The 25,337-nt window shown below is 38.4% G+C and overlaps 1 protein-coding gene across 1 annotated transcript; it reads left to right on the forward strand.

Moving 5' to 3' along the window:
* The first annotated feature begins 481 nt into the window (after positions 1-481).
* On the forward strand, positions 482-22,090 carry RHAG (Rh associated glycoprotein). The gene is made up of 10 exons (XM_019457378.2): positions 482-711; positions 9,032-9,215; positions 9,814-9,964; positions 11,980-12,127; positions 12,232-12,398; positions 13,895-14,032; positions 14,626-14,747; positions 19,076-19,149; positions 19,532-19,605; positions 21,371-22,090. The coding sequence occupies exons 1-10, from the start codon at positions 555-557 to the stop codon at positions 21,401-21,403; spliced, it is 1,248 nt and encodes a 415-aa protein (XP_019312923.1). The 5' UTR covers positions 482-554; the 3' UTR covers positions 21,404-22,090.
* The last annotated feature ends 3,247 nt before the right edge of the window (positions 22,091-25,337 follow it).

Raw genomic sequence — 25,337 nt, forward strand, 5'->3', positions numbered from 1 at the left:
ACTGAGCCACCCAGTGCCCCAAGCCTATTTATTTTTTAATGTCCTCATCAGTATCATTTTATGTGCTAGTGTTCTTAGCCCAAGACCAAATAAATTGCTGCCTTATGTATGTTCCCTAATACTTTTATAACCACTATTATATTACCTATCTGTTTTTATACAATCATTTGCTTATATTTCTGGAAGTTAATAGACCCATTCTATATTCTTTTAGTTCTATGTCTCCTACAGAGCCTAGCTCAGTGCCTGCCATACAATAAGCACTGAAGAAGTAAATAAGATTCTAGACACTTCTGTGCAATAGATCATTTCCTTCACCTGGCTTCTTCCAATCTACATTGTATGTTATTCAAACTAGCATTCAGAATAATCTGATTACAGACCATAATTCTCCCCAAGAAGTGGGGGTGTTTTCATCAGTCTTGCCCATTTTTTTTTCTTGCAACGTCATTGGAGTGAGTTGAACAGGCAGCCTGATTCCACACAGAGAGCAGTCTTATCAACCTCCCACAGCCTGTGAAGCCCTCAGTGTGCCTCTGTCCTTTTCCACAAACATGAAGCTCAAATTCCCTATGGTGGCCATCGTCTTGGAGGTTGCCATGATTATTTTATTTGGATACTTTGTCGAGTATGAAACGGAGCAGATCAATCTCCAGCAACCTAACACCACCAACTCAACAAAAGTGGACAGATTTCTTGAGTTACATTCTCGTGAGTAGGCAATCTACTTCTTATTATACATTTTGGGGTTTTTAGAATGTGAACCCATTTGGGGGACTTAGAATGTGAACTCTGAATTCTGTAACCACTTGAGTGCCACATTGGAACTCAATTTATGATACTTATGAGTGCTGAGGGTATTATTATAAGTTTGTGCTGAGGTATCTGGTCCATGGCAATGGTCTCTGTAGTTAATGTGTTTGGATAGAATCTGAGTCTATTAAAATATCAGCACAAGAAGGCAAAAATTAAAATAATTGGTCAATCTTTTGTGTTAACTACATCTGCTAAATGACATTAACTCTCCCTTAAATTGATCCCTAGTTTTGTAAGGTATAAAAATATCACCCACCACCCCACAAAACAACAACACAACAACAGAGTCAAAAGTAATTTTAAAGGAGAGAATAGAAACAAAGTGAAGTATTGAGAAGGGAACATGGATTTCATGTGGGGGCCCTAAGGTATAAGAAGTGGTATTATCAATGGTATAGGAAGTAAATGGATGTACTCTGGGTTTTATAATGCTCTAAAAGGAAAGTAATTTGTTCCTTAGCAATGGGAAGAAAGTGTGAGCACCTAACATATTTTAAAAGCAGAATCCTTCCTCCGGAATGGTAGCTGATGAAAAGAAGGTATATAGTTTCAAGTTTGACGGGGAAGGTTATGAAATAGTTAATATAACGTTAATAACTACTGTTAACTGACTGCCTATTATGAGCCAGGCATATTCATTACATCATTAACCAGGCAGGGAGGTGATAATATATCCCTATTATATACATTGTATTTTTTTAATAAGGCACACATAAATTTTTTATTAATTTATTAATGATTAAATTTATTAATTTATTAAATGTTTAAAATAGTAGCAATGTGTATTAAGGTTCTATAGCATATATCTAAGCTTTTTAAAGACCATATGACATTCATTCCCTCATTGCTACATTTTTTGAGGAAGTTTATATAACAGGGAGTGTTCTCATGCAGACATCATGACCTACCACTGCTAAATGACTCAGCCATATTACCGCCGGATAAAATATTTTATGGAATAGCCCTAAAAGCTACATGATTATGGTTATACATACATATTTTTTGTTCTACATTTTCTACATTTTTCCCTACATTTCAAATTGACTCACACAAAACTTAGGTGACAGCGTAAGTCATTAGAGAGAAGATTATTTAACATTCACTTATTAAGAAATGTTCAAGTCAGACCCTTGGGGGTACCTGCCTCGTACCGTGTGAATTGCACCAAGTGGGGGGATTCCAGTATGGGGAAGGCTCTGCTTCTGCATGAGGAACTCAACGTGTGTTACAACAGTTCTCAGATGCAGTGTGGCAAAAGTTATGAGTTTTTCACAAATAGGTGAAGCAGAATATTAATTTATATTTAAGTAAAGTCAATTAGATATGAGTTTATTCATCGCTTGCATCCTGCTATGCTTTTCTGCATAGTGGGGCAATACATGGTGTCACACAGCCCATCCCAAGGCACAGCCACGGAAGTCTGTGGCACATCTGAATATCATGTTTCATGTCCTGAATGACTCCATAGACACTCATTTGAGAAACAAGCTACACTCTATGATTTTTTGGCCTTCATGGCTCCTGGCAAGGTATTGGTCACACTGCTGAAGCAAATAATTTGACAAGGAGTGAAGTTCTACTGTGACTGTCTGCTAATCCTTGTTAACATATAGACAGAGCAGAGAACAGGAGAGTTTAAGGAGAAGGCCCTTTGAGGCCTGTCAACATTTTATTAGAGATTCTGCAGACACACATCTTTAATATCTATGGGACATTAAAGCCATGTCCATGATCATTTTGTACTCTGTTACATTAAAATCCATTGGTCTCTCTTGCACTTTTTTTTTTTTGTAATTTTTTTTTTGTTTTGAGAGACAGAGAGAGACACAGCATGAGTGGGGGAGAGGCAGAGAGAGGGAGACACAGAATCTGAAACAGGCTCCACGCTCTGAGCTGTCAGCACAGAGCCCGAAGAGGGGCTTAAACTCACGAACTCTGAGATCATGACCTGAGCTGAAGTCAGACGCTTAACCTTAACCGACTGAGCCACCCAGGTGCCCCTCTCTTGCACTTTCAGTAGAGCTTTTACCAAGGTGAGATCTTGTTACAGTGTGCATCAATCATTTGAAAAATACTGATTCACAGTTATGCAAATATTCCAAACATGGACATATTCCATCATATAATAACAGAAGAGGATACTTGTTAATATCACCAACAGTCTCACCAGAAAACCCTTGAGAACATCAGGAAGCTGATAAGCTCATAGTGGAAGACACAAACTCTGAAATTCTAATTTTTTTTAAGTCAAAATGTATTCCTGGCAACAAATACTGTCGATTCTTTTCACTGAAAGGACAGCCTCCCCTCATTTTTTAGACGATGTCAATACCTGTCTGAAAAACCATAGTTTATGTCAGTCTTTATTTCAAGTAAAAATAGAGTTCCACAAAAAAAAAATTGCTCATTCAGTTGGTACTCAAACAATAACAAAAGTGCCATTTTCCTGAGATGACCACATGTCTCAGCAGCGCTTTATGTACAATTGCATTTCAGCACACTCTCCTACAGAATAGGAAAAGGACACGTAGAAGGAGTTCAGTAGTGAAATTGATAATTTTTGCTGCTTCATAAAAGAATTCGTAATTAAAACCTGCATTTTTGGGGTGCCTGTGTGGCTCAGTCAGTTGAGCATCTGATTCTTGATTTCACCTCAGGTCATGATGCCAGGGTCGGGGTCAAGTCCTCCACCCCCCCCCCCCCCACCCCTGTCAGGCTCCACTGAGTGTATGGCCTGCTTAGGATTCTGTCTTTCTCTTTCCCTCTCCCTCTCTCCCCCTCTTCCTTGCTCCCCTACTTGCACACACTCTCTCTCTCTTAAGAAAGAAAGAAAGAAAGAAAGAAAGAAAGAAAGAAAGAAAGAAAGAAAAAAACCTACTTTTTTTCCTGCAAGTGAGTGGTCATTAAGAATACCATGAGGTGGGTGATGAGTATTGAGGAGGGCACCTTTTGGGATGAGCACTGGGTGTTGTATGGAAACCAACTTGACAATAAATTTCATATATTGAAAAAAAAAAAAAGAATACAATGAGAAGGGGTGCCTGGGTAGCTCAGTCAGTTAGAGTCTGACTTCAGCTCAGGTCATGATCTCAGAGCTCATGAGTTCAAGCCCCACATCAGGCTCTGTGCTGACAGCTCAGAGCCTGGAGGCTGCTTCAGATTCTGTGTCTCCCTCTCTCTCTGTCCCACTCGTGCTCTGTCTCTCTTTGTCTATCAAAAACAAATAAACATTAAAAATTTTTTAAAAAAATAAAAAAGAATACCACGACAACCAGCACACTTTGATGCCACTGCTTTCACCCAGACTAAAGTGCCTATAGTTTTACGTATATTTATTTCACCTTCTCTGGAAATATTAGCACACACACACAAAAAAAAGCAAATTACACTGTAGAATTATCATGAAAATAGTTTTCACCTCTCAGATTCCCTAAAAGTGTCTCCAAAACCCCCAGATGTCTGCAGATCACGCTTTGGGAACCACTGAAGATATAGGTAAACTGACAAAGGATGTACACAGCACTAGACATTATTTTATGAATTTCAATACCAGTAATGGATTAAGTACAATGATTTATTTTTAAAAATCTACATTTAAGAATTTGTTCTATATTTACTCAGATACTATTCAGTTCATTTATTACCAAAAGATTCAGCAAATCTAGATATGTTATAGGCAAAGAGTAACTAATTTGTGCAGTGTAAATGATTCCTAAAGAATTGCTTGCTGTTACTCTAAGTGTTACCTGGAATTGTTACTATTCCTGAATTAACATACTGTCTGTAGTTTGTAACCTAACAGTAAGATATCAGCCTCCAGTAGAACCCTGTGTGTTGCCTTTGATTGAATAGTTTTTGTGTACTGGAAAGGACTGGAAGCGATGGGCACAAATAAAACCCAAACCCTAGTAGTTAAATACCATTCCCCACTCAGAGGTGCACTGGAGAAATTGTTGGTTCAAGGTCAGGGTGAAGAAAGACAAGGTAAGCCAAGGGTGTAACAGCTAATGGGAGGATGCCAAAAGAACACAGGATCCTGTTTGAAGCAGCACCAACTAGACAAGTTGAGGATAAACAGAGAGTTAAAAATAATAATCAGATGGTAATAGTAACTCATTGAAATAAAGATAAAGGAGCCAATGAACCCATAGAAATATTCCCCAAAGCAGGTAGGGGGAGAAAGAGGAAACTCTTCCTCACAAAAGAATGCCAACTAATTAATACAAAAGGAATAATAGATATAGAAAATTATAATTTTAAAATTAAAAATGTAGTAACTGATTCCAGCAAGACTCTTCAAGGAATGCAAGAACCATTATGTAAAGTTACTGGAGAACACACATTTGAAAGAATTGCCCCAAAGACTACTTATCCTTTACAGGGCATAAGGTACATTTATGGTGAAGAGATCTGGCAGAACAGTCTTAACCACGTGGTCAAATTTACCATCACCAATAATAGGACAAAATTTATGCACCACCAGGTGTGGTACAATGGGAAGTACACAGCACTATCTGAAGAATATTCTTCCCAGAATATTTAGTCTCATTCTAATTATGGCGAAACAGTCAAACAAATCCAAATTGTGGGACATTCTATGTAAAAGACAGAACAACACCACCAATAAAAAGCATGTGGGAGAACCGATCAAAATTAAAGAAAAATAAAGACACATGACAAACAAACAAAAAAAAATGAATGACAGTTGAATGGATAATGAGTTAAAAATCCTATAAAAGAACAATTTGGGTACAGTTGGGGAAATTTGAATATAGATACTGTATTAGATAATATTATTGTATTGATGTCATATTTCTTGGATGTGAGGATGGTGTTATGGTTATTTAGGAAACTCATTCTAAAGAGGTTGGGGGCAAAATGTCATCCTACTTTCAAATGGCTTAGAAAAAAAAAAAATATATATATATATATATATCTGATGAGAGAGAGAGAGAAAAAATATAGAAAATAGGAACAACTGATAAATCTAGGTGAATAGTACATAGATGCTCATTGTACTATTTTTCTAAATATTTGAAATATGTGAAATTAAAATATTTGGGAGGTGGGGAGTAAAGATGCCACCCTAAGGATACCTTCTTCTCAGAAAAGATGAGTTCAGAATATAATCCCAGTGGTTCCAAGGACTGGAACTCTAGAAGAGCAAAAAAAGTTACATGCCTGGCAAACACCATGCCAGCCCTTAACCGTTAAAAAACAAAACAAAACAAGAAAGCCACCAGTTCTAATTGGCCAGCTGAACAACTTTCACCACTTGATCGAGAAAAACAATTTTTCTGAATAAGGTCCTGATGGTCCCAGTCAGACAAATTCTCAATGGTCCTTACCAGTGATCCATTTATTCCTGCTTATCTGAGGCATTTCCTGAAAAGGTACAGGTGCCAGACTTTCTGCTGGGGTCTGTTAGCCACATCATGATTACTGCCTTCACACTTGGATTCACTTTCTCTTGAAAGAGTGCCTTATTGGCAGTGCTTGCTCAATACTCTATTTGAATAAATGGCATGCGAGCACATAGAATAACAAAACAAACACATAAGCAAAGAAAATAAAATAAGGGAGGGTATGCGCCATGTTATAGCAGACGATCTGGTTCTTGAAGTGTGTATAGAAGTTTGTCAGGTAAAGAAGTGTTGGGTTTGGGATGGAAAGGACATTCGAGGCAACAGCCATATGTAGGAAATAGAAGGAAAGGAGGGATCTGACTCATTCATTTGGTGCTAGTGGTGGTAGAAAGTGAGTTGGAATCATCGGTTGTATTTTAAACATGTTGAGTTATCAGAGCTTGCAAGATATCCTAACACAAGATAAAGGTGGATGTAAAACAGAACAAAAACATCAGACATTGTCACATTTACTGGGGAGACAAAAATCACACTCTACTGAGAATATGTGATTCAGACAAGTCTTGGCAATTCTTAAAACCTGTTGGAAGACTTTACAAAAGTTCAATCTCCTTTTCTTCTACAGAGAATACTTTATTCCTTTGATGGCCTTCTTACAACATAGAACTAATCTCATGGCCCTCCCTCCAGTCCCCACCCACAAAATCTTAGAGCAGGATAAAAGGTAATACATAATCCTAATTGTTTATAGCTCTTTCTTATCCATACTTTTTATACAGAATCATGATCTGTCAAGAGTTTTCACAACTTTGTGAGCTCTCTATAGCAACTTAAATAATAGATGAGGTTCTTAAGCCCCCTTGTGGCGAAAAGCAAGAATAAGCTTTGAGGGGAAAAAAACCATCTGAGCACACAGTTAATAGATATGGTCACTTAATACTTCAAAAACCAAACAGGTTCATGTTAGTTGACCACTGCCCATCAACAGGTCTTGTAAAGCCCCAATACCAAAGTTGTCTGGGTATATATGAGATGAGGGTGGTCAGCCAAAACGCTGGCATAGGTGAAATAGTCATCAATCTGCCTTATCCAACTAGGACTGCACAGCATTCTTCTCTCTGGTGCAGGCTACCCCAGGAAAAGGCTGTGACCTTGACAAGAATATTTTCCAGAGAGAATTGAGAGCTTAAGACTCTCATGTAGCAGGACTCCCTACATCCAGGGAAATGGAAAAATAAGTTATCCATTTCTAAAGGAGGTATCTGGGCAGCGTATCACAGCATCTCCTACAGCAGACAAACCTGAGTGCCATCGTCTCCCAACCTCAAACACACTGTCTCTTGAGCCTAATGGTAGGACAGAGGTAGAAAGAGCCAAAGGGTAGTAACATGTCTCTGAGAGCCTGGGAGGCCAACACTCTGCCTTCATTATTTTCCTGTTAATCCCTACAGTGCTCAATGCATAGAGGAATTGATGGAGTCAGGCCTGGATTCAAATTTTAAGCCCACCCTTCAGACGAATTAATTGGATTCTAACATCAGTTTCCTCTGAGATACATTTTTTAGGAATGTCCTCTCTCATGCCTATTTTCACTTAAACCCCTGGCCACAATGATTAATATTAATCCAACATTTAAATGTTTTCTTTTTGTCTCTCTGTTTTTATATTTGTGCCCAATTTGACCTCAGTTTGCTTTGTGTATCCATTAGGTTGAACCACAAGAAATTGCCAATAATTTAATCATTTTCATTGATAATTTTAATGCAAAATTTTCCATTTCATGGGATTCAACCAAATGCATGTCTCGCTAATGAAGCTATCCCTTTCTTGAGGGAAAAGCCTATGTTTCCACTATCTCATATTTGATCATATGTTTTATTTGTTTTTGATCCTATGTTTTATTTATATAGTGCTCTACTGCACACTCCTTCCCACACAGGTTATCTCACACAGAGTTCCTCTGTGAAACAGGGCCTTTTCAGTATTGCAGATGAAAATACTGAAGCTCAAAGAGAGTAAGTGACTTGCCCAAGGTCACACAATCATGTAATAGAACTGGGGGACCTTAGCTTACATTTCCAAACACTAAGTAAAGTATTTGCTCCTCGAGAGGATACAGCATTTTTTTTTTTTTTTTTTTTGCTTTGGCTTAGAAAGTGCTAACAAAGACATTATCATACTGGACTTCAACAATAATCTGGTACTATTACACAGATTTGATCATTGGAGACTGAAGCTCATTCATTTAGTCATTATTGCCTCTTATCTTATAGGCAGATTTTTATGCCAAATCCTGGAGAGCAAAAAATGAATATGTTCTAATCCCTTCAGTCAAGAAACTCAAAATCTGGTGCAGGAGATAAACACCTCATCAAGGAACTCTTACAGGGTGATGCATGCCAAATATATGCTAACACAGTGTGGCAAATGTTAAAGTTGAAGTATGTACAGAATGCTGTGTGGAAGAGGAAATATTAGTTTTCCCTGGGAGTACTAGGAAGGTCTGCAAGAGGGGTTGATGTTTGCATTGTTCTGTGCAAAGTTTTCCTCAGGTAGAAAGGAATGGAAAACTCTTCAGGGAGAGGATGAAAGGCACACGGGTAAGAGAGCACATAGTATTCCAAGAAAAACTTGAATAGTTACCCAAGGTCTCATGACTGGTAAGGAGCCAAGCTGGCACTGAGACCCAGCCTTTGGCTGCCCAGTTAATGCTGTCTCTTTGCAGTGTTTTACATAAAGGATGTAAAATTTAATAAATGGGGTATTTCATGATGTAACATTTTCTTAGTTCTCCCTTAACGCAGAGTTTTTTTCCGCTACTTTTTTTTTTTTTTTTTTTTTTTTTGCAGTGTTTCAAGATGTACATGTAATGATATTTGTTGGGTTTGGCTTCCTCATGACCTTCCTGAAAAATTATGGCTTCAGTAGTGTGGGCATCAATCTACTCGTTGCTGCTTTGGGCCTCCAATGGGGCACTTTTATGTGGGGGATCGTGCACAACCATGGACAGAAAATTCACATTGGAATCAAAAAGTGAGCATCCCTTATTTTTCAACCAATGTGTTTTCAGAGCAATTGTTTCTCTGCTTAGTCTCTTGTCAGTAAGCCTCTGAACCAGCTGGCACATTGTCCCCCTTAGACAAGAGAAGAATATTGGGATCCTAGGATGTGAATCAACACCTTGCTGTACTGAGCAGGGTCATACATTCGTGTCTATATCTTCTCCAGTTTGACTTTAAAGATAAGAGAAATCCCCTTTCATAAAAACATTGTTCCTTCCATCTCAGCTACAGGGGGCAAAAATCCTCCATTAGCTACTTTTCTATATTTACATTTTGAAAGGTAAACACTGTAGAAAGTAATTCATTTATCAGATCAACAAAAATAAAGGAAAACCTCAGTGAGATCAAGAACAGGTAGGTCAAAATAAAGGAAACATTGGAGCAGCTAGAGAGCATGGAAGATGGAAAGTGGAGTGTGTGAAAGGGTGCCTGGGAGGAGTGCCTGATGGGGAGCAGTAGGGGAGCAGGGCTTGCACTCTGGATAAAATGGTGCTATAGTAAATCCCAACTCTCAGTTTTATGTTGGGTGTGCCTTATTCTTCAATGTATTCTTTCCTTTTTTCCCTTAGCATGATAAATGGAGACCTCAGTACAGCCACAGTCTTGATTTCTTTTGGAGCTGTCCTGGGAAAAATAAGTCCAACCCAAATGCTGGCCATGACAATACTAGAAATTGCTGCCTTTGTTGGCAATGAATATCTGGTTGGTGAGATATTTGAGGTAAGGATTAGAGGATTTATACTTACTAGCTTTGGACATCAGTTCTGGTTACACCTAATGGATGTCCACTCTACATAGGGACAAACATCAGTGAGCATGATAGCACAGCAAGTATAATTACACCCATCACTTATTCAAGTGCCTATCATAAACCAGGAGTCTCATCAACATTGCCTCATTTCACTGTCACCGCCACACTATAACCTGGGTATTATTAGTTGTTACAAATTACAACTAGTCATCACAGATACTGAAAAACTGTCCCAAATATGGATTTAAACCCAGATTTTTCTAACTCCACAACTCTATTTATTACATTATATTTCCTATCAATGATCAATTCCTATTTATATTTCAACTACTAGGTGACCTTGCCCTTCCTAAGACTTTTGTTAAAGCCTAAATTTTTCCCCTACCTTTAAAAGCTCATTGATTCCCCCTAAGAACAGTCAATAGAATACTTCTGGGCACTCTCCAGTACTGAACATTTAATTCAACAGCAAATAATTTTTTAAATTTTTATTTAAATTCCAGTTAGTTAGGGTGGCTCAGTTGGTTGAGCGTCTGACTCTTGATTTTGACTCAGGTCACGGAATCAAGCCCTGTGTCAGGCTTTGCACTGCACATGGAACCTGTTTAGGATTCTCTGTCTCTTTTCCTCCCTCTGCTCCCTCCCCTGCTCGTGCTCTCTCTCTCTCTCCCTAAAATAAAAACAACAAAAACAAAAACCACAAAACAAAACAAAACAAAACTCCAGTTGTTTAACATATAGTATAATTTTAGTTCCAGGTATACAATATAGTGATTCAACACTTCTGTACAACACCTGGTGCTCATCAACAAATGCTCTTCTTAATCCCCATCAGTTATTTAACCCATCCCCCCCATCCAACTCCCCTCTCAACAGAAAATATTTTTGACAACTTTCCAGGTGTCATGTGATTGTGATGACAGAAAAAACAGTGAAGGTCCCTGTCTTTATAGAGTTTACAGTCCAGTGAGAGAGACAGACATCAAATAGATAATCATGCAAGACCCACTCACCTATAGGCACGTGCATACACACATACACATATACACAAATATTATTATAAATTGCAATACATGCTATGAAAAATAAGTAGAGGGGGCTATGAGAGAACATAACTGGAAGACCTAATTTAGATAGTGGAATCAAGGAAGACCTCTCTGAGGAAGTGACAGTTAAACTGGACCTAAAAGGTACTTAGGAGTTTATCAACTATGAAAGTCTTACATAAATTAATAAATGTGTATCATTTTCCTACCTTAATTGTACTTAATAAGTATAATAAGAGCTAAGCAGCAGGTTTGGCACTCTAAACTTTCCCTCTAGGAACAGGAGAATGTAGAAAACTTGGTCAAATTCATACAGTGTCCTCAAGAGGGAACTAAATAGATCGTTTCAAGTGAATCTTGGACCTTATCTGGCTTTCATGTCATCATATAACAGAGTGAAAACATATGGGAAAGACTCAGGCTTTTTTAAAGCTTTAAGTCTTTGAATTTCAATGAAATGAGCTTTAACTGTAATGTCAAATGAATGCAAAAACCTTCTGGTTTTTTTTGAAACAAGTGCAGTGCATAGTTATTTCACTAAGAATTCCCTAACCTGGAGAAGTAACCTAAAATGAATGGAGTGTCCACAAAGACCTACCACTTTACAAACGTGGTCTCACTAAGTCTCACCATAGCTATATTAGCTGGGTAATATTTCCCACTTTACAGAAGCAGAGATCCAGAGAAATATGGTAATTTGTCTAAAGCCACATCGCAAGGAAGTACCTGACCTAGGATTGAAAGTCAGTTCTGCGTGTCTCCAAAGCCTGTATTTTTTTTAAATTTCATTATCCTGTTTTATCCTCCTTTCTTTGACTTATATTTTCTTTTAATTTTTTTTAATTATTGTTTAACCAATGAAGCAGTCCTTTCATTGACTTTCCTCCCAAAGTGAGACTCAATCTCACCTCTAATAACGTGCATGTTTTGGTCCTCAGGCCTCTGACATCGGAGCATCAATGACCATCCATGCTTTTGGGGCATACTTTGGCTTGGCGGTAGCAGGCATCCTGTATCAGCCAAGCTTGAGAAAGGGGCACGAGATGGAGAAGTCTGCGTACCACTCAGATCTGTTTGCCATGATTGGTGAGTAGAGGTGGACTCGCCTGATTCAGTTCCCAAGGCAAACTGCCTCCCTGCGACTGTCTTCCATTTCCAGAATTAATGTCCCTTTTTGTGGTTTCCGGCAGGGACTCTTTTCCTGTGGATGTTTTGGCCCAGCTTTAATTCAGTCATCGCTGAAACTGGAGAGAAACAGTACATGGCCATCGTAAATACATACTTCTCTCTTGTCGCCTGTGTGCTCACAGCCTATGCATTTTCCAGCCTTGTTGAAAAGAGAGGCAGGCTTGATATGGTAAGGGCAGATTAACCACCATGGAAGTTTCGCTAAGTGATGTTGACGATCGCTCGGATGCGCAGGTCATGTCTGCATCGCTGCTGGGCCGCCGCAGGAAATCACAACACGGCAAACCTTGCAGAATATTTTGAAAAGAACACGCATTTGTTTCTTCATCAAATTTGTGTTGTGGCAAATCAAAAAGACTGTCCTCAAGGAACTGACAGTCTATTAGGGAATATAGTCATGCAAAAATCAAAGATTTGAGACATATTTCTTTAATGATAGAGTTGACTGTCTCCAAGGTCTTAGAAAATTTTCCTTAGAAACAGGACTTGCCAAAAGTAGAAAAAGAGAATGAGGGAGGAGGAGGGTGCAAGTTGATTCTGTTTTCCTAAGCTGCAAATGTCCCTCTCAAAGGAACAACAACTAATGACAAGGTAGGATCCTGAGTAGGACCCTGGAAAAGGAAAAGGACACTAATGGGAATGTTGGTGAAATTCAAATAAGACTTTTAATAGTACTCTATCAATGCTAATTTCCTGGTTTCATGATTATGTAAGATGTTAACATTAGGGGAAACTGGGTGAGGGATATATGGAAACTGCAGTACTTTTGCAACTATTACATGAGTCTAAAATTACTTCAAAACAAAACATTTTTTAAGATCCTCCCAAGTTGGTCTCTTGAGTTTTTGACCTGTGAGCTAGAGAAATGTCAGTCAAGGAGTAATCTGCACATCAGCGGCTCTTCTTTTCCAGCCTCAGGGAAGAAAAGGATATTGTAATTTCTTCAGGCATAGCCAAGGACATGGATTTCAATGCTGTACAAATTGTTTAATGAAAGAAAATTAAAAACAAAAGAAAAGAAAAAAAACACACACACACAACCCAGTCCTGCTCTTTTAAAACACTGATGAACTTTCTTCCTTAGGCAGATCAGTGAGAAGATAATCTTTCTGATGAATTCTGGTAAAAGGAAATTGGTCACTCTTTCCACCATATTTAAAGGTTCTCAGCACGGTGACACGTGTGAAAGCTGTTGTCTTTCATGTACAATGTGCACATTTTGGTGTCTCTATATTCCTTGAGTGTTGGAATATCATGGACTCCGCAAAGCACACAGCAACCACAGACCTCTTTTGGTTCATGATAACCACAGATGCATCCCCCAAACTGAATAAATAGATATAACACTGCTAGAATAATTGCACTACACTCCCAAGCCTCCCACTACAACCTCTTTTGTTTTTCCTCAAGTCCCTCCCCAAACTTGTCTCACTAACCAGATCACTCAGGCACTACCAAGGAACCCCAGCAAGAAAGATATCAAACAGCTGCTTGGAAGAAAGGCCTTCTGTAATTACAAAGAACCCTATTTTTAGAAAAGAATCCATAGCCCTTTGAACTGAAGAATGTGCCGTGGAGTCCATCCAACCCTGGATACATTCCTTCATTCCTTCTGAAGTCTCCTTCGTTCAGCTCACTCCACTCGTGTGTCTGTGCTCCATGCAGGTTCACATTCAGAACGCAACCCTTGCTGGAGGAGTTGCTGTGGGCACCTGTGCGGACATGAAGATCCACCCGTATGGTTCTATGATCATTGGGAGCATTGCAGGAATTGTCTCTGTGCTTGGGTTCAAGTTCCTGACTGTAAGTATGACAAGTGCTCTTAGTCAGACTTTGATCTGAACCATCATCTTCTGACATCCCACCAATAGAGAAAAGCTGGGAAAATTCCTTTCATCACCATCTCTCCTTATTTCAGGGTCATTTCCCTTCCTGTCAGAAATACCACTCACATTTCAGTGTACAATGGTTTCTGCTGTCCTCTGACTTCTTCTGTGTACCAGGAAAGAATTTGATATCAATTATTTATAAATTAGTGTGAACTGAATGTTAAGTACTTGTGTTACTTTCCTCAGGGCAGTTCCATTCAAGTTTTTGTGGTTGATGACGTTTGTTTGTTTTTGCATAATGAAGGACTCTGTGTCCTTTGAAGGGGATTTTGGATATCAGTAGGTAGGAAGGAGGAAGAGTTGAAATCACTCACTTCAAATCCATCTACTAAAAACTGACATGAGTAGTTTTGCCACCAATGTATTCAGACTCTTTGACTTAAGTGGGATTTAGATACGGATGGCAAACTGGGCTATAGTAACATTTTCCTGCCTTGTCACTGCCTTCAGTTATAAAACTCTGTATGTCTAACAAAATAACAAAACTTCCTCTTTTTACAATTTTAGCCATTTTTTACCACTAAACTGAGGATCCATGATACATGTGGTGTTCATAACCTGCATGGCTTACCTGGTGTGGTAGGAGGCCTCGCAAGCATTGTGGCGATAGCCTTGGGAGCATCTAAGACGTGAGTTAAAGAATGGGTTTTCCTGCACCCTGAGGTTGATGATTTTTTTTTTTTTTTTGCTTTTGGTTTTGGTTATCTGTTTATTTTGAAAGAGAGAGTGAGCAAGGGGAGGGCAGAGAGAGAGACAGACAGAGGGAGAGAGAGAATCCCAAGCAGACTCTGTGCTGTCAGTGCAGAGCCTGACTTGGGACTTGACTTCACGAACCATGAGATCATGACCTGAGCCAAAATCAAGAGTCAGACAATTAACTGACTGAGCCACCCAGGTTTTCCAGGTCTGATGTTTTATCTCACTCTTGGAGGAATCTGGTAATGAGACAGCTTTTACTTTACCAATCCAGTCCACAGTTCGTAAGCATTGTCCTTACTGAAGCAAAAGAGACACAATTGAGAGAATAGAATTGTAAGGGAAGATGGTCTTAACTTAATGTTATTAACATTGGTTGGTTGGTTGGTTGGTTGGTTGTTTTTACTTAACGGTGTTATTTTAAATTTTTCTACCATAGGCAAATGTCTTCTAGCATATTTGGCAATTTGATAATCACAGTCAGAATACAGTAGGCTTGCTCTTTTAGTTGCTCTCACCAAAATGAAGGAGGGGGCATCTGTGATGAGCTGAGCTGCCATTTCATATAATCAACACATAGAAGAATGAATTCACATAATGTAGAAAGCAGCTGGATCTGGAGAATCAGGAAGACTGGCATATGGCTCAGGCTTTGCTATTGACTAATTATGGGGCCTTACAACTCACTCAGCCTCTGTGGTTCTCAATTTCCTCTTCTATAAAATGAGAGAATCATAGTATTTAGTCTCTAAGATCTCTTCAACTCTAAACAGACCTAGATTCTTCCCAAAAGGGGCATAGGATTTAAATGGCTGGAGGAAGAACAATTATCAGTCAAATCCAAGACAGTAAAAGTGATGTCATAAGCCATCAGTTGTCACTTTTAGGCAACAAGATTGGAACAGTTTGATATGAATGTTATCGATGCAAAACAGGTAGGAAGATCACACAGTCCAGATCACTCAGAGATTAAGTAAGGAAGAATCAAAATGCTCAATTTTTAAAGCCAATTGAAAGCATGAAGATAAGGTGAATATGTTTGAAAATGTATCAAAGTGACTCCTGAGTAGAGCTGAATAATTTGAAAAGAAAAATTTCTTTAATTTTAACAGATTAAAATTCAACTCTGTTGAGACCAGTAATGATAAATATTTGAAAAATTAGTTTAATCACATTTACTACTCAACAGAAATTTGCTTCTACTTTCATGTGTATAGTTGACCCCTTTCTTCTGTTTGTTTTCTTTTTTTGCCCCTTTTGAAAATTTGGAGAACAACCCCAGAATTATCCATATTTTTTTGCAGTTCTCTCCAGGACCTAACATCTGTGGAGACTAAATGCGAACATATTTTAATGCAAATCAAACACAATAAACGCATGAGTCCATGAGCTCAACTCCTAAATGCTCTAGTGTGTAAACACTGCAAACACTCTTAAGATGTCACTCATGATTAGACATCAAGGAATTCTTGAGCATCATGCTTGTACCAGTTCCATGGATGTAATAAAACAAGACTATCTGGCTCTCACAGGCTGGGTCTTGCTGGGTGGCCAAATTTGGGGAAGGTTCCATGGTTGAGAGTCTAGTGCTTCGGTATTCAGGTTTGGCAACCACTTCTCAACGTACTCAGGGGGATTTGGTGGTGGGGGGAGAGGGGAAAGCGGAGGGGTTGGATGATGAGCCTTGGAAGGTCTATTCACATGGGTGAAATCCACATACATCTTTCCTGGGTGAAATTCACATACATCTCACACACCAGACAAAATATTTTGGCCAAGACCCAAGACTATTTACTCAGATGTTTCTATTCAGAATATTAAAATGCAAATCAGGTTTCTTGGTAAGCATTGAATAAGAAGTAAGTATTCTTAATGTTTATTTACTTTTGAGAGAGGGAGAGAGAGAGAGAGAGAGAGAGAGAGAGAGAGACCAAGCATGAGTGAGGTAAGGGCAGAAAGAAAGGGAGACACAGAATCCACAGCAGTCTCCAGGGTCCATGCTGTCAGCACAGAGCCTGATGTGGGGCTCGAACTCACGAACTGTGAGATCATGACCTGAGCTGAAGTCGGATGCTTAGCCAACTGAGCCACCCAGGTGTCCCAGAAGTAAGTATTCTTAAGGGACATCTGCGTACATTATGGCAGCCTAATTCTAATAATGCTCTTAATGTTTATTTTCCAAGCCCATGTAATCTTGGAAATCTTTTCATCAAAAAATATTTTTTAATACCTTGGAAAAGATTTTGGCAAGTTCTGATAAAATTAACAGGCAGTTTACAAAAGAAAAAAATCAAATGAATAAATATATATTAAATATTCAACCTCACTAGTAATCAAAGAAATGCAAATTAACACAAGTTACTAATTTTTCAGTTACAAAGTGAAAGATTAAATGAATGATGATACTGAATGGTGGCTACAGTAGAATAATGGGGATTTTAATTATGCATTTTTCTATTTGGAAAAGCCCTTAAGAAGTATATAAATTTTTACTAATAATTTCATTTTACTAATAATTTCATTTCTAATTATTTTAGGGAAATTATTGGACAAATTCATAAGCATTTCATAAGAGGATGTGTTCTCATGGCATTTGTAAAAATATGAAACATTGGAAACAACCCAAGTATCTAAACTATAGAGCTATAATTACAGTACATTTTTACAGTGTAGTAATTGGTAGCAATTGAAATTATGATCCAGGTCTACATTTACTGACATCAAAGGGCACTGAAGATTTAATGGCAAAATCAGTTTTATTTTTTTTTTAAGTTTATTTATTTATTTTGAGAGAGAGAGAGAGAGCATTCACACACACATGTGAGCAGGGAAGGGGCAGAGTGAGAGGGAGAGAAGAATCCCAAGCAGGCTCACTGATGTCAGAAGGGAGCCCAACATGGGGCTTGATTCCATGAATTGTGAAATCATGACCTGAGCTGAAATCCAGAGTTGGATACTTAATAGACTGAGCAGCCCAAGTGTCCTGGGAAAATCAATATTACAACATGATTGCATTTTGTAAAAATATATGTTTATATTTTACATTTTTATTGTGACTAAGGTTTGAGGGAAATTAAATTTTTTTCTTCATTTTCTGGATTAATGGTTTCTCATGTTTTTACAATGGTCATTTTTTTTTATATAGTAGAAAAAATTTAAACACTTCAAATGAAGAGAAAAAACGAAATCTGAGTTTAGTGCCTTCTGTCCTTTGGATGATGATGAAACACCAAGATACTCTCATTTTCCAAATGTTTACTTTCCCATAAACACTCATTCAGTCCTTCAACAGCTATTTATGAACTGCCTGCTAACTGTGGGGTACTGTGATAACAGGGTATTCACACTCCTAGTCCTTTTGTCACTCATATAACAACCTTATGCACTTCAATAGCTTTTTATTACATTCTTCCATTCCCAAAAATTATGAGGTATTTTTTTTTACTAATTTTATTTTAAGGTAACTACATCTAAGATGACTTACAGAGTTTTTTGTGTTTTTTTTTTACTGTATTCAATGAGTTGTCTCTATGATATATGCTAAAATTAACTTTTCTGATTTTATTGATTTTTTTCAAAATTTTTTTTTTAGTTTATTTATTTTGAGGGAGGGAGGGAGAGAGAAAGAGAGAAAGAGAGAAAGAAAAGGGGAAGCACAGAGATAGAAGGAAAGAGAGAATCCTAAGCAGGCTCCTTGATGTCAGCACTGAGCCCAGTGAGGGATTCCAACTCACCAACCATGAGATCATTACCTGAGCTGAAACCAAGAGTTAGATCTTAACCCACTGAGCCACCCAGGAGCCCCTGATTATTGATTTTTAAAATTTAATTACAATTGTTTCTTTTGGGATGGGGTGGGGAAAGATGGAAACTCATGTTGTACATTATTCCATCCTCAGTGCCTAAAAGAGAATGTGGCACAGAGTGAGTACTCAATAAATATTTGTCGAATGAACTGGATTGAGGATCAAAACCTGGTACTATATTTTTAGAAAATATTAAACTCTTTCTAAGTTAGATCTTTTCATCCCTCCTAAAGGGAAAGGTAATTTTTCTTATGTGCTTATAAGGACTTTTTAACATTGCTCAAGAATTTCAAAGAAAATGAAAATAGGAAATAAAAAATTGTAACAAACATTTGTTTGCTGGTGTAATGCTGCCCTCTGGCCTGAAGATGGCTAGCATCCATTCCCTCAGGAAATGAGATTTGCTAGTTGGTAGCCTGGAAAAACAACATTCTTCTTTTCTTTTGTCTTCCTAGGTCTACCATGGCCATGCAGGCAGCTGCTCTAGGTTCTTCTATCGGAACGGCAGTTGTTGGAGGGCTGATCACAGGTTAAGATGAAAAGAAAACACTCCCATGTACCTCATTCTGTCTGCATAATAGATAATAAGCATATCGAGTGGTAAATTTGAAAATGTTCTAAACTCTGACAGTAAAGTAATCGTGAATCATATAAGCTCAAGGGGATGATTGTATAACTAGAAATATATATATATATATATATATATATATATATATATCATTTAAGATTTTATTTTTTTCAGTAATCTTTACACCCAGCCTGGGGCTCAAACTTACAATCCTGAGACTCAGAGTCTCTACTGACAGGTAGAGCCAGCCAGGTGCCCCTTATCTCACTATTTTTATTACCTATGCAAATAGGTTTTCCTCTTCAGCATCCTAATGTGACTTTTTTTCTCCCTCTTCTCACAGGTTTAATTCTCAAGTTCATTGTCCGTGGACAACCATCTGAGAGGAACTTCTTTGATGATTCTGTTTATTGGGAGGTACTGAACAGTGTTCTTTTCTTTTTTTTTTTTTTAATTTAAACTTGAGGTAGTTAACACACAGTACAATATTGGTTTCAGAAGCAGAATTCAGTGATTCATCACTTACATACAACACCCAGTGCTCATCACAAGTGCTCTCCTTAATGCCCATCACCCATCTAGCCCATTTCCCACCCACCTTCCTGCAAAAACCCTTAGTTTGTTCTTTATCCTTAAGAGTCTTTTATGGTTTGTTTCCTTTTCTTCTCTTCCCCTCTCCCTAACTGCCCTCACCTTCCCATAGTTCCGTGCTGCCTCAATGGATAGGGCATGTGACCCTTGATCAAGGGGTTGTGAGTCCAAGTTCCACATTGGGCAGAAGTCTCATTTACCAAACAAAGAAGTCAACCAGATTTAATATAACTTAAAAAAAAATTCATGTTGTTTCTTCATTATTTAATTGTGGAACCTGTTTTTAAGAAATCAAGAATTTACCCTCTTAGGAAGACTTACACACACAAGTTTTTATTCCTAAATGTGATGATCCAATGATTGGATAACTGAAGTTTGTTTGTTTTTTTAAATTTTTTGTTTACTGTTTATTTATTTTTGAGACAGAGAGAGAGCATGAACGGGGGAGGGTCAGAGAGAGAGGGAGACACAGAATCTGAAACAGGCTCCAGGCTCTGAGCTGTCAGCACAGAGCCCGACACAGGGCTCGAACTCACTGACTGCGAGATCATGACCTGAGCCGAAGTCAGACCCCTAACAGACTGAGCCACCCAGGCGCCCCTGGATAACTGAAGTTTATCCCAACGGTTTAATGAAAACTATGGTGGGGTTTACATTTCTTACTTTTTTCTTTACAAAAGTTGATATTTTGAATAAGATACCAGGAAGATGAGTTTTGGTTTCCACTATTGGTTAAATTGCCTGAAAATCTTTAATAGTAGGATTTTTGAGACTCCCAAAATGCTGCTCTTAGGAAGAATCAACCAAATTTAGACTTTGCTTCTTGATTTCTTTCTCATGGAATTCAGGAATCAAATCTAGGAAAGCTATCTTGCTCCCTGCTACAGTGTTCTAATTAAGGATGTAAGTGATGACTATATTAGTGAATGTTTTGTTCAACAGAAGCCTAAATGTCTGTCTGGCATCCTTTTGATAAAATTGGATAAACTGCCTATTTATAGAGAGAAGTTGAGACAATGTGTCCAGGCAGATAAAATCAGAAGTTATGGTCTTTTCCAAAGCAGAAAGGACATGAAGAAAAGACAGAATATAGTTGGCCAATATTCTTTGCTCCTCTGAGAGCAATAAAAAGCTACTCATAAAAATAATATGAATCCTGAACAGTGGCATTAGATTCTATACCATATATAAGAGTGGTCAAAAGCAGATAGAATATGGAAGGTCAAAGAATCTCATGAGAGGATTTACAAATAACAAAACATCAGCTCCCTTCTATCCTCCAGTGTCTACTCATTACTCCATTCACATTTCCCCCAAATTATTTCCTGCAAAGCTGAAGAGTGATAGATATTTTGATGTATTCAGTGGAACTTTCAGGGATAACAGGTTTGGGAAAAAGAATGCAGTCAGGGTGAGTGGGATAAATGTTTTTGTTCTTTTATTTTTCCCCAATGCAAACAATTTTTATCCCCAATTCTTTGTAAGCTTAGATAATAATTACAGAATATACCTCTGTTTCAGTACTAACCTCTGAGAGCCCAAAGTGAAAGAAATTAGTGCCCTAACCTTGTTTTCTTTAAATGTCCTCAAGGTCAGCAAACAAGACAATCATCAGCACATGTGACAAACACAACCATCCGGAACCTAAAGACTAAACACCTCCTGTGCCCCAGCTTCCTTTTCCATTATCTAGAATCGTGTTTAAATTTTTTAAAAGGCAGCATCCAACGAGAAAATTGAACAGAATGGATAGGTCCTGAGCCCCAAATGTCCACTGTAAAAATTCTTCACACAGACTGGTGCTATCTCTTGATACTCAATGATTGTTTAGTTGGAAGGATGTGGCTTATGAAACAGATGTTCAAATGGATTCTCTTTAGGACTCCCAGACTACTTCTGCCAGTGGGTTGGTATAGGGTGAAATTCCATGTATACTCTTGTATATATTTTTTTCCAATAGAGGTAAATTTACAAAGAAATCAACACACTCTGATTATGTAAGATTCTTAATATGCATACTATGTCTTCAATCCCAAAATTGTAAAACTGAAGCCAATAATATAATATATAATAAATCTATATAAGAAATATGAAAGAAAAGTATTGTGTAAAGCAAGAATATAATTGTTTTGATGGTGCTTTCTTGATTTAAAAATAGTCTAGTTAGTAATGTTATGTCTTTGCTTGAATTCTTGTCCTAAATTCCTTTTGCATGTTTACTATTTGCAACAAGAGCTCAAATGCTATCTGACCAAAGTCTATTTTGTATAAAATTCCAATAAATTAAATGTTATTTTATTATAAATTAAAACATTGTCTTTGGCTCTCCTTTCTTTGGTGTTTGGAATTCATTTTAGTAACAAGCACACACACACGCACACACACTCTCCTCATATTTAATTCATATTCAATTCAAATAAATTATTACTATATATTTACTATAAAATAATCAAGTTAATGTCTCACATTATAGGGTAGTTTTTAAAGAACTAAGTTCTAGAAAAGGTAACTTACATAGTCATATAAAACCATTTTTCTTTATAGGCTTTTTAAGATTTTCCTTCTATTTCTGGAGTCCTGGAATCTTCTCAAAATGTGTCTTAGTATCAGGGAGGAAATAAGCCCCTGGCATAATTAACAAAACCTCAGTTACTAGGTACTAGAACTTAAAACTTACAAGTAACAGTGAATTAATTAATATTTTATTCCACGGGACAAATAGTACAGTTTATTTATAGATCCTAAATATTTTAGGTGACTTTTTCAAAATGTACATCCAAGTCTCTTTCACGTGGGTTTTTTAAGTGTGCTTACGTTATAAAGTCCACTATCTCCACTCTTCCTGATCATCACAAGGAATCATCTTCACTACCCAATGTCCAGAGACCCCCTCATTTCCTGCTGATCAAAAGGCAAAACTCAGAGGGGAGGAGCCAAGATGGCGGAACAGCATGGAAGTTTTTTGTGTGGCTTGAGTCCATGAAATACAGCCAGACCAACACTAAACCATCCTGCACACCTAGAAAACTGATCTGAGGATTAACACAACAATCTGCACAACCTGAACCACAGAATTCAGCAGGTACACGGCGCTGAGAGGCAAACTGGGGGAGAGAGAAGCTGCCGAGGGCAGGGAGCCACTTTTGCGTGCGGGGGCGGGGGGGGGGGTGGAGAGGCAGAGAATACGGGAAAAGCACCCCCCCCCCCGCAAAAGCAGGTGGAGAGAAAGTAGAAAAGTGGAAACAGTCTCAGGGACTGAACTAAAAAGGGAAAAAGGAGAAAGGAGAGAGTTTAAATTCCATTAAGACTGTAAACAGGGGGAGTGCAGAGTCTGAAACTCCGCAGCACAATACCTGGCAGTGCTCTGGTGGGAAGGGCGAATCCCAGCAGCAGAGTGCAGTCTGGGGTCTTCAGGCCAAATGGGGAGAGGCGGTTCCCCTGCTGGGAGGACACTTGGTAGAGGCTGTGTGGGTCCCCTAAAGGCAAGGCCCCGGTGGACCCAGGAGAACAACCACATTCACTGGTGCTGGAACAAAGTCGTTAAGGGTGAAACCTGGTGCCAGATACGTGTTGAGATTTTCCATAATCCCTGAAACACTGCTGCCACACTATCTTGCAAACTTTTTCTGGACCCGGCTGGCACCCGGTTGCAGTCTCTGGGCACTGGTAGCAGCACGATCCTGCAAACATTCCTGAGTGCGGCCGGCACCCGGCCATTGCTCCGTGAGACCCTCCTGCAGAAGGGCAGAATGGGTCAAAGCCGCAGTCCCTCAGAAGTAAGGGGCCGGGAAAAATAGCCGCATCTGAGACAAAACTCGGGAGGGAGGTGCTGCCTGGGGCTTGGTCACAGACTGTGTAAAAGCGGGAAGTGGACGGAAGCTGAAGACAAAGGACAGGTGCATGATTGCTGATCCGGGGGACAAAGTTCCCATACTAGACAATGGGTAGCTGGGTAACACCATTGTCTTACTCCCGCACATGCGCGTTTTCACACACAAGCACCACAACCATCCACCCCAGTAAGCTAAGCAGCACCATCTAGTGGAGAACGGAGCCATTACACTAGCCCAACTAGGCCAACCTTGCTCTTCAGGAACACAAGTCTCTCCGCCTGCTTAGTTTATGGACTATAAAGTGCTTCATAGTTTTACTCCCAGGGGAAAATGAAGTAATTTCAGTTGTATTTTAGTCTGTTGGCTGGTCCGTCTATTCACTTGTCTTTTTTTTTTTCTTTTTTATCTTTTTCATTTTGTTTCTTCTCATGAATGCAGAAAGAGAAAAAATTCATTTTTATTTTCAATTTTTATTAAAAATATTTTTATTTAATTTTTTTCTACTATATTTTTTACTGTTGTGAAAACTTTTTCAAATTCTATTTTACTTCCATCATTTCATTTTAGTCTACTTCAGTGTATTCATTTTTTTCAAATTTTCAATCGATTTCCTTTTTTTTTTCTTGCCCCTTTTTTCTCTAATCTATCAAGCCCCTTTCAACACCCAGACCAAAACACACCTAGGATCTAGCATCATTTATTCGATTTGTGTGTGTGTGTGTGTTTCTAATTTATAATTTTTTTTAATTTTAATATTTTTTAATTTTAATTTTTTTACTGCATTAATTCCTTTTCTCCCTTCAAAATGACAAAATGAAGGAATTCACCCCAAATAGAAGAGTAGGAACAAACGACATCCAGGGATTTAACCAACACAGATACTAGAAAGATGTCTGAAGCAGAATTTAGAATCACAATAATAAGAATACTAGCTGAAGTCGAAAATAGATTAGAATCCATTCCTGTGGAGATAAAAGTAGTAAAAGCTAGTCAGGATGAGATAAAAAATGCTGTGACTGAGCTGCAATTTCAAATGAAGGTCACGGAGGCAAGGATGGATGAGGCAGAACACAGAATCAGTGATACAGAGGACAAACTTGTGGAGAATAATGAAGCAGAAAAAAAGAGGGAGATTAAGGCAAAAGAGCACTATTTAAGAATTAGAGAAATCAGTGACTCATTAAAAAGGAACAACATCAGAACCATAGGAGTCCCCAGAAGAGGAAGAGAGAGAAATAGGTGTAGAAGTGTTATGTGAGCAAATCATAGCAGAAAACTTTCCTAACCCAGGGGAAGACACAGACATCAAAATCCAGGAAGCACAGAGGACTCCCATTAGATTCAACAAAAACCAACCACCAACAAGTCATGTCATAGTCAAATTCACAAAATACCGAGGCAAGGAGAGAATCATGAAAGCAGCAAGGGAAAAAAAGTCCCTAACCTACAAGGGAAGATAGATCATGTTTGCAGCACACCTATCCACAGAAACTTGGCAGGCCAGAAAGGAGTGGCAGGATATATTCAGTGTGCTGAATCAGAAAAATATGCAGCCAAGAGTTCTTTATCCAACAAGGCTGTCATTCAAAATAGAAAGAGAGATGAACAGTTTCCCAGACAAACAAAAACTAAAGGAGTTTGTGACCACTAAACCAGCCCTGCAAGAAATTTTAAGGGGGACTCTCTGAGGGGAGAAAAGATGAAAACACATGCGCGTGCACACAC

Source organism: Panthera pardus, unplaced genomic scaffold (assembly GCF_024362965.1).
Source record: "Panthera pardus isolate Hobbes unplaced genomic scaffold, ASM2436296v1 HiC_scaffold_17, whole genome shotgun sequence".
Classification (NCBI taxonomy): Eukaryota; Metazoa; Chordata; class Mammalia; order Carnivora; family Felidae; genus Panthera; species Panthera pardus.

Coding starts and splice junctions, on each gene's coding strand:
- RHAG (XM_019457378.2), top strand. CDS start 555: ATGAAGCTCAAATTCCCTATGGTGGCCATCGTCTTGGAGGTTGCCATG. Junction 9,216..9,813: donor ATTCACATTGGAATCAAAAA/GTGAGCATCCCT, acceptor TTTTTCCCTTAG/CATGATAAATGGAGACCTCA. Junction 12,399..13,894: donor AGAGAGGCAGGCTTGATATG/GTAAGGGCAGAT, acceptor TGCTCCATGCAG/GTTCACATTCAGAACGCAAC.